The 10,703-nt window shown below is 46.1% G+C and overlaps 1 protein-coding gene across 1 annotated transcript; it reads right to left on the reverse strand.

The window, feature by feature from the left end:
- Window positions 1-647: 647 nt before the first annotated feature.
- On the reverse strand, window positions 648-1,273 carry LOC123054642 (translation initiation factor IF-2). Its single transcript, XM_044478452.1, has one exon. The coding sequence runs from the start codon at window positions 1,208-1,210 to the stop codon at window positions 809-811; it is 402 nt and encodes a 133-aa protein (XP_044334387.1). The 5' UTR covers window positions 1,211-1,273; the 3' UTR covers window positions 648-808.
- Between the last annotated feature and the right edge of the window lie 9,430 nt (window positions 1,274-10,703).

Consider the following 10,703-nt stretch of genomic DNA (forward strand, 5'->3'; position numbering starts at 1 on the left):
TTTACCATAAGCAACCTAACTGTATTGCAGAAATGGCATGAACTGCTAACAGCAAGATTCATGTCATCAAAATCAACCCAGTTGAACAAGAATTGAACTGCTAACGGTAAGATTCATGTAATGAACATCACCCAACTTGAACTAGAGTTGAACTGCTAACGGCAAGGTTCGTGTAATCAGAATCAACCAAGTTAAACAAGAGTTGAACTGCTAACGGCAAGATTCATGTAATCAACATCAACCAAGTTGAACCACTAACAAGATTCATATAATCTAAAGCAACCAAGTTGAACTACAAACAGCATGTATCTACATCAACCAAATTGAACTAGTCTTTCTTAACCAATAATACTGTCGGCGTGAACTGCTAACTGCAAGATTCAAGTAATCTGAATCAACAAAATTGAACTAGAGTTGAGAAAATACATACCATTTATAAAAGGATAACCAGATGCTGATGATGTCCATTGATAACTAGATACACATCTGACAAGAAATTGAATTCCCCTAGTACTGCGTGTATGTGCCTATAAGCAAGCCCAGAACAAAATATCCTGAATGAATTCACAGATCACCCAATAGATCGTAGAAGGAAAGCATAACAAATTTGCACTTCTCTTCCCCATTTTTGCAGTTACACAAAACTCTGCAGAACTATTCTTTATAGTATTTGTTTTTCACATCGATTTGGTACAGACAAACAAGGTAAAGGATAAACTGTAAGACATCGAACTAAATCAAACAAGGGAGGGGCTAGATCCCTGAATCTACAAGTATACCGCGACTAATACAACACGACGGGTCCCATCTAGTGGGCGGCGACGACCATATCCGGCGCGTTGAAGAACTCCATAACCGCCTCGAATGGCAGGTCCGGGCTGGGCATCGGCGGCGAGAAGAGCGCCACCACCTTCCCCGCCGTGAGCTTCTTCCGCTGCGGGAACCGCGGGGCGAGGAGCCTCGACCCGGGCACGAAGTAGGGCACGAAGGGCCCGCTCTCGCCGTCCCCGCCCGCCGCGGGCGCGGGAGCGGGAGGGGGAGAGGGGGACGGCTGCGGCGAGGCCGGGGCCGGGCGGGAGTAGGCGGGCTTCGAGCGGCGGCGGAGCCTGGCGTCGCGGAGACGGGCGAGGGCGCCGGGGCGGAGGAAGCGGAGGTGGTCGCCGGCCGCGGCGGCGGCGGACGGGGATCGGGTCTTGCGGGTGGCTGCCATGTGGGGTCCGGGTGACGGTGGGGGTGGATTGGGCCAATGGGATGGGTGGGATGCTGTGGAAGGAGGAGAGAGCGGCGGTATTTGAAGGGGGGTGGGGTAGGGTTGGGCGGGAGGCGCGAGCCTTGGGAGGGAAAAGCTTTTGGGGGAAATTCGTATGTTCACTTCCAAATCGGTGATGGCGCTCCGTGGGAGTATGACGTGTGGGGCCGTAGGTGGTGGGGCCCGCGTGGCGGTGGGACGGTTTGCGCGTTCTTACCGAGCGGGCGAGCGGTTGCGTGGTGCGGTTGACGACGTTTTGAAACGGGACGGCGGCCGGTGGCGGGTGGCGCGTGGCGTGGACGATGCGCGCTGTCATCTCGCCCACGGGCCACGGCAATGGGTGGCCTTTGCCCGTAATCAACGTGTGGGTTTCTAATTTCAAAAAAAAAAACGTGTGGGTTTCTAAAATTGGGCCACCTGCATTAGTAATATTATTTTTGCCTAAAAAATATTTTATTTTTTTCCCGAATCAGTCAGAAGTAATATTTGTTTGACATTGCGATGGAATATTGGTGTTTTTGTTTCTTGCCCTATTTTTGTCTACTCTATACAGTACCCTCCGTTCACAAATATAAGATATTTTGGACATATATTTTAATATGAACTACATTAGAACTGAAATTAGTGGACAAACACACTAAATCGTGTCAATATCCATCCAATTCACAAAAAAGTTAGACACGCTTATATTTGTGAACGGAGGAAGTATTTGACTAATCATTTTTGTTTTTGTGCATTTTTTAGGGATCCCTATGAATATTTTTCTTTTGTGAGATGTACAAATATGTTGTAAACTAAGACATTAAGTACAAGAACGGTTAGGTTTTTTTTCCTCGAATTGTTTGCCTCCAACTGATATCTTGCTTTGTTTTTATAGGAGCCTTTTAGTGGTCATCGGGTGGAGTGAATCCCTAACAGTCTGTGCAATGTTATTTATGAAATTATTTCTAGGTGCCATGTAAACCGGCTGAGATCGCTTCTTGATGGTATGATATCCCTAACCCAATATGTTTATATTGTTGGGAGACTAATTTCAGATAATGCTCCTACAACCTTTGAATGTATGCATTCTTTGAGCATGCTCAAGACGAATTTTGTGCTTATAAAGTGGATTTAGCCAAAGCATATGATCGAATAGATTGGCACTTTTTGGAATGTATGATGGGGGCTATGGGTTTTGCTTCGGTCTGGATGAACTGGATTATGACTTGCGTTATGTCGGTCAAATTTTTGATGCATTTTAATGGTCAGCTTTTGGATTCATTCTCCCCTTCATGTGGTATCGGGCAAGGGGATCCTTTATCTCCGTATTTATTCTTGATTGTGGCGGAGGCACCATCTTTGTTGCTTCATGATGCGTGTGCTAGAGGGGCTCTTCAAGTTTCCGGTTGAATAAGCACGCTCCGGGTATTTCCCATCTTTTGTTTGCGATGATTGTCTTCTGTTTTTCAATGGATCCATTGATCATGCGTTGACTATTAAAAATATTTTATCAATCTATGAGGAGGGGACTGGCCAGTTAGCGAGCCAGATAAGTGTTCCATTATGTCCGAGAAAAAGTGTAGCATGAAAGATTAAGTGTTTGTCATGGTAATTTTGAGTATTCCCGCCGATGGTTTTGAGGATAAATATCTTTGCTTGTAGATGCCACAAGGAAGAATGAAGGCTGAGAAACTAGATGATGCCCCGCGCGTTGCCGCGGTAACTTTATTAAAAAAATGTATAAATTGTTGAGGAACGTAGTATTTCAAAAAAATTCCTACGATCACGCAAGATCTATCTAGGAGAAGCATAGACACGAGCGGGGAGAGTGTGTCCACGTACCCTCGTAGACCGAAAGCGGAAGCGTTTAGTAACGCGGTTGATGTAGTCGAACGTCTTCGCGATCCAACCGACCCAAATACCAAACGCACGGCACCTCCGCGATCTGCACACGTTCAGCTCAATGACGTCCCTCTAACTCTTGATCCAGTTGAGGCCGAAGGAGAGTTCCATCAGCACGACGGCGTGGCGATGGTGATGATGAAGTTACCGGCGCAGGGCTTCGCCTAAGCACTACGACGATATGACCGAGGTGTGTTTCTGTGGAGGGGGCACCGCACACGGCTAAAAGATCAACTTGTGTGTTCTAGGGTGCCCCCCTCCCCACGTATATAAAGGAGGGAGGGAGTGTTGGAAATATGCCCTGCAGGCAATAATAAAATGGTTATTATTATATTTCCTTGTTCATGATAATTGTCTATTGTTCATGCTATAATTGTGTTATCCGGAAATTGTAATACATGTGTGAATACATAGACCACAGCATGTCCCTAGTGAGCCTCTAGTTGACTAGCTCGTTGATCAATAGATGGTTACGGTTTCCTGACCATGGACATTGGATGTCGTTGATAACGGGGTCACATCATTAGGAGAATGATGTGATGGACAACACCCAATCCTAAGCATAGCACAGGATCATGTAGTTCGTCTGCTAAAGCTTTTCTAGTGTCAAGTATCATTTACTTAGACCATGAGATTGTGCAACTCCCGGATACCGTAGGAATGCTTTGGGTGTCCCAAACGTCACAACGTAACTGGGTGGCTATAAAGGCACACTACGGGTATCTCCGAAAGTGTCTGTTGGGTTGGCACGAATCGAGACTGGGATTTGTCACTCCGTATGACGGAGAGGTATCTCTGGGCCCACTCGGTAATGCATCATCATAATGAGCTCAATGTGACTAAGCAGTTAGTCACGGGATCATGCATTATGGAACGAGTAAAGTGACTTGCCGGTAACGAATTGAACGAGGTATTTGATACCGACAATCGAATCTCGGGCAAGTAACATACCGATTGACAAAGGGAATTGTATACGGGATTGTTTGAATCCCCGACATCGTGGTTCATCCGATGAGATCATTGTGGAACATGTGGGAACCAACATGGGTATCCAGATCCCGTTGTTGGTTATTGGCCGGAGAGATGTCTCGGTCATGTCTGCATGATTCCCGAACCCGTAGGGTCTACACACTTAAGGTTCGGTGACGCTAGAGTTGTTATGGGAATTAGTATGCGGTTACCGAATGTTGTTCGGAGTCCCGGATGAGATCCCGGACGTCATGAGGAGTTCTGAAATGGTCCGGTGATAAAGATTTATATATGGAAAGTCCTTATTCGGTCGCCGGAAGTGTTCGGGGGTTTATCGGTATTGTACCGGGACCATCGAAAGGGTTCCGGGGGTCCACCGGGAGGGTCCACCTGCCCCGGAGGGCCCTATGGGCTGAATATGGAGGGGAACCAGCCCCTAGGTGGGCTGGGCGCCAAATCCCCCTAGGGCCCATGCGCCTAGGGTTGGGGGGGACCCTAAAGGGGGCGCCCCCTTGGCTTGGGGGGCAAGCTTCCCCCTTGGCCGCTGCCCCCCCCTCTAGATCCATCTGGAGGGGGCCGCCCCCCTCTCCCTTGCCCCTATAAATAGAGGGGAGGTGGGAGGACTGCCGCACCCTTCCCCTGGCGCAACCCTCTCCCTCCCTAACACCTCCTCCTCCTCCGTAGTGCTTGGCGAAGCCCTGCCGGAGAACTGCAAGCTCCACCACCACGCCGTCGTGCTGCCAGAGCTCTTCCCAACTTCTCCTCCCCCCTTGCTGGATCAAGATGGAGGAGACGTCCCCGTGCTGTACGTGTGTTGAACGCGGAGGCGTCGTTGTTCGGCGCTTAGATCGGAATCAACCGCGATCTGAATCGCTGCGAGTACGACTCCTTCATCCGCGTTCTTGTAACGCTTCCGCGTTGCGATCTTCAAGGGTATGAAGATACACTCCCCTCTCTCTCGTTGCTAGTCTCTCCATAGATTGATCTTGGTGATGCGTAGAAATTTTTTAATTTCTGCAACGATCCCCAACAGTGGCATCATGAGCTAGGTCTATGCGTAGTTTCTATGCACGAGTAGAACACAAGTTGTTGTGGGCGTCGATTTTGTCCATTTACTTGTCGTTACTAGTCTTATCTTGATTCGGCGGCATCGTGGGATGAAGCGGCCCGGACCGACCTTACACGTACGCTTACGTGAGACAGGTTCCACCGACTGACATGCACTAGTTGCATAAGGTGGCTAGCGGGTGTCTGTCTCTCCCACTTTAGTCGGATCGGATTCGATGAAAAGGGTCCTTATGAAGGGTAAATAGAAATTGGCATATCACGTTGTGGTTTTGGCGTAGGTAAGAAACGTTCTTGCTAGAAACCTATAGCAGCCACGTAAAAACTTGCAACAACAATTAGAGGACGTCTAACTTGTTCTTGCAGCATATGCCGTGTGATGTGATATGGCCAAAAGGATGTGATGAATGATATATGTGATGTATGAGATTGATCATGTTCTTGTAATAGGAATCATGACTTGCATGTCGATGAGTATGACAACCGGCAGGAGCCATAGGAGTTGTCTTAATTTATTGTATGACTTGCGTGTCAATGAAAACGCCATGTAATTACATTACTTTATTGCTAACCGTTAGCCATAGTAGTAGAAGTAACAGTTGGCGAGACAACTTCATGAAGACACGATGATGGAGATCATGGTGTCATGCTGGTGACGATGATGATCATGGCGCCCCGAAGATGGAGATCAAAAGGAGCAAAATGGTATTGGCCATATCATGTCACTATTTGATTGCATGTGATGTTTATCATGTTTTACATCTTATTTGCTTAGAACAACAGTAGCTTAAATAAGATGATCCCTCGCTAAAATTTCAAGAAAGTGTTCCCCCTAACTGTGCACCGTTGCGAAGGTCCGTTGTTTCGAAGCACCACGTGATGATCGGGTGTGATAGATTCTAACGTTCGAATACAACGGGTGTAAGCCAGATTTACACATGCAAAAACACTTAGGTTGACTTGACGAGCCTAGCATGTACAGACATGGCCTCGGAACACGAGAGACCGAAAGGTCGAACATGAGTCGTATAGTAGATACGATCAACATGGAGATGTTTACCGTTGATGACTAGTCCGTCTCACGTGATGATCGGACACGGCCTAGTCGATTCGGATCATGTATCACTTAGATGACTAGAGGGATGTCTATCTGAGTGGGAGTTCATTAAATAATTTGATTAGATGAACTTAATTATCATGAACTTAGTCTAAATATCTTTACAATATGTCTTGTAGATCAAATGGCCCACGCTAATGTTGCCCTCAACTTCAACGCGTTCCTAGAGAAAACCAAGCTGAAAGACGATGGTAGCAACTATACAGACTGGGTCCGTAACTTGAGGATCATCCTCATAGCTGCCAAGAAAGCATATGTCCTTGATGCACCGCTAGGTGAAGCACCTGTTTTCCCAACAACTCAAGACGTTATGAACGCCTGGCAGTCGCATAGTGATGATTACTCCCTGGTTCAGTGTGGCATGCTTTACAGCTTAGAATCGGGGCTTCAAAAGCGTTTTGAGCAGCACGGAGCATATGAGATGTTCCAAGAGCTGAAAATGGTTTTCCAAGCTCATGCCCGAGTCGAGAGATATGAAGTCTCCGACAAGTTCTACAGTTGTAAGATGGAGGAGAATAGTTCTGTCAGCGAGCACATACTCAAAATGTCTGGGTTGCACAACCGCTTGTCTCAGCTGGGAGTTAATCTCCCGGATGACGCGGTCATTGACAGAATCCTTCAGTCGCTTCCACCTAGCTACAAGAGCTTTGTGATGAATTTCAATATGCAGGGGATGGAGAAAACCATTCCTGAGGTATATTCAATGCTGAAATCAGCGGAGGTGGAGATCAAAAAGGAACATCAAGTGTTGATGGTCAATAAAACCACTAGTTTCAAGAAAGGCAAGGGTAAGAAGAACTTCAAGAAGGACGGCAAGGGAGTTGCCGCGCCCGGTAAGCCAGTTGCCGAGAAGAAGCCAAAGCATGGAGCCAAGCCTGAGACTGAGTGCTTTTATTGCAAGGGAAACGGTCACTGGAAGCGGAACTGCCCCAAGTACTTAGCGGATAAGAAGGCCGGCAATACCAAAGGTATATATGATATACATGTTATTGATGTGTACCTTACCAGCACTCGTAGTAGCTCCTGGGTATTTGATACCGGTGCGGTTGCTCATATTTGTAACTCAAAACAGGAGCTGCGGAATAAGCGGAGACTGGCGAAGGACGAGGTGACGATGCGCATCGGGAATGGTTCCAAGGTCAATGTGATCACCGTCGGCACGCTACCTCTACATTTACCTACGAGATTAGTTTTAAACCTCAATAATTGTTATTTAGTGCCAGCTTTGAGCATGAACATTGTATCTGGATCTCGTTTAATGCGAGATGGCTACTCATTTAAATCTGAGAATAATGGTTGTTCTATTTATATGAGAGATATGTTTTATGGTCATGCCCCACTGGTCAATGGTTTATTCTTATTGAATCTCGAACGTGATGTTACACATATTCATAGTATGAATGCCAAAAGATGTAAGTTTGATAATGATAGTCCCACATACTTGTGGCACTGCCGCCTTGGTCACATTGGTGTCAGACGCATGAAGAAACTCCATGCAGATGGACTTTTGGAGTCTCTTGATTATGAATCATTTGACACGTGCGAACCATGTCTCATGGGCAAAATGACCAAGACTCCGTTCTTCGGAACAATGGAGTGAGCAACCAACTTATTGGAAATCATACATACTGATGTGTGCGGTCCAATGATCGTTGAGGCTCGCGGTGGTTATCGTTATGTTCTCACCCTCACTGATGAATTAAGTAGATATGGGTATGTCTACTTAATGAAACACAAGTCTGAGACCTTTAAAAAGTTCAAGGAATTTCAGAGTGAGGTTGAGAATCAACGTGACAGGAAAATAAAGTTCTTACGATCAGATCGTGGAGGGGAATATTTGAGTCACGAATTTGGCACGCACTTAAGGAAATGTGGAATTGTGTCACAACTCACGCCGTCTGGAACACCTCAGCGTAATGGTGTGTCCGAACATCGTAATCGCACTCTATTGGATATGGTGCAATCTATGATGATGTCTCTTACCGATCTACCGCTATCATTTTGGGTTATGCTTTAGAGACTACCGCATTCACTTTAAATAGGGCTCCGTCGAAATCCGTTGAGATGACACCGTATGAATTATGGTTTGGAAAGAAACCTAAGCTGTCGTTTCTGAAAGTTTGGGGAAAAGCTCGAATCCAAGTCGGAAAAATGCGTCTTCATAGGATACCCTAAGGAAACTATTGGGTATACCTTCTACCTCAGATCCGAAGGCAAGATCTTTGTTGCCAAGAATGGATCCTTTCTAGAGAAAGAGTTTCTCTCGAAAGAAGTAAGTGGGAGGAAAGTAGAACTTGATGAGGTATTACCTCTTGAACCGGAGAGTAGCACAACTCAGGAAGATGTTTCTGTGGTGCCTGCACCGACTAGAGAGGAAGTTAATGATGATGATCATGAAACTTCGGATCAAGTTGCTACTGAACTTCGTAGGTCCACAAGGACACGTTCCGCACCAGAGTGGTACGGCAACCCTGTCCTGGAAATCATGTTGTTAGACAATGGTGAACCTTCAAACTATGAAGAAGCGATGGCGGGCCCGGATTCCAACAAATGGCTTGAAGCCATGAAATCCAAGATAGGATCCATGTATGAAAACAAAGTATGGACTTTAACAGACTTGCCCGATGATCGGCAAGCCATAGAGAATAAATGGATCTTTAAGAAGAAGACAGGCGCGAATGGTAATGTGACCATCTATAAGGCTCGGCTTGTCGCTAAGGGTTATCGACAAGTTCAAGGGGTTGACTACGTTGAGACCTTCTCACCCGTAGCGAAGCTGAAGTCCGTCCGAATCATGTTAGCAATTGCCGCATTCTATGATTATGAGATATGGCAAATGGACGTCAAAACGGCATTCCTTAATGGTTTCCTTAAGGAAGAATTGTATATGATGCAGCCGAAAGGTTTTGTCGATCCTAAGAATGCTGACAAGGTATGCAAGCTCCAGCGCTCAATCTATGGGCTGGTGCAAGCATCTCGGAGTTGGAACATTCGCTTTGATGAGATGATCAAAGTGTTTGGGTTTACACAGACTTATGGAGAAGCCTGTGTTTACAAGAAAGTGAGTGGGAGCTCTGTAGCATTTCTCATATTATATGTGGATGACATACTATTGATGGGAAATGATATAGAATTCTTGGAAAGCATAAAGGCCTACTTGAATAAGTGTTTTTCAATGAAGGACCTTGGAGAAGCTGCTTACATATTAGGCATCAAGATCTATAGAGATAGATCGAGACGCCTCATTGGTCTTTCACAAAGCACATACCTTGACAAGATATTGAAGAAGTTCAATATGGATCAGTCCAAGAAGGGGTTCTTGCCTGTATTGCAAGGTGTGAGATTGAGCACGGCTCAATGCCCGACCACGGCAGAAGATAGAGGAAAGATGAGTGTCATCCCCTATGCCTCGGCCATAGGGTCTATTATGTATGCCATGCTGTGTACCAGACCTGATGTGAACCTTGCCGTAAGTTTGGTAGGAAGGTACCAAAGTAATCCCGGCATGGAACACTGGACAGCGGTCAAGAATATCCTGAAGTACCTGAAAAGGACTAAGGATATGTTTCTCGTTTATGGAGGTGACGAAGAGCTCGTCGTAAAGGGTTACGTCGATGCTAGCTTCGACACAGATCTGGATGACTCCAAGTCGCAAACTGGATACGTGTATATTTTGAATGGTGGGGCAGTCAGCTGGTGCAGTTGCAAACAAAGCGTCGTGGCGGGATCTACATGTGAAGCGGAGTACATAGCAGCCTCGGAGGCAGCACAAGAAGCAGTCTGGATGAAGGATTTCATCACCGACCTGGAGTTATTCCCAATGCACCGGGCCCAATGACACTCTTCTGTGACAACACTGGAGCTATTGCCCTTGACAAGGAGCCCAGGTTTCACAGGAAGACTAGGCATATCAAGCGTCGCTTCAACTCCATTCGTGAAAATGTTCAAGATGGAGACATAGATATTTGTAAAGTGCATACAGACCTGAATGTCGCAGATCGGTTGACTAAACCTCTTCCACGAGCAAAACATGATCAACACCAGAACTCTATGGGTGTTCGATTCATCACAATGTAACTAGATTATTGACTCTAGTGCAAGTGGGAGACTGTTGGAAATATGCCCTAGAGGCAATAATAAAATGGTTATTATTATATTTCCTTGTTCATGATAATTGTCTATTGTTCATGCTATAATTTTGTTATCCGGAAATCGTAATACATGTGTGAATACATAGACCACAACATGTCCCTAGTGAGCCTCTAGTTGACTAGCTCGTTGATCAATAGATGGTTACGGTTTCCTGACCATGGACATTGGATGTCGTTGATAACGGGATCACATCATTAGGAGAATGATGTGATGGACAACACCCAATCCTAAGCATAGCACAAGATCGTGTAGTTCGTCTGCTAAAGC

Source organism: Triticum aestivum, chromosome 2D (assembly GCF_018294505.1).
Source record: "Triticum aestivum cultivar Chinese Spring chromosome 2D, IWGSC CS RefSeq v2.1, whole genome shotgun sequence".
In the NCBI taxonomy this organism is placed as follows: Eukaryota; Viridiplantae; Streptophyta; class Magnoliopsida; order Poales; family Poaceae; genus Triticum; species Triticum aestivum.

Excerpts from the sequence above, each read along its gene's own strand:
- LOC123054642 (XM_044478452.1), bottom strand. The coding sequence starts at position 1,210 with ATGGCAGCCACCCGCAAGACCCGATCCCCGTCCGCCGCCGCCGCGGCC.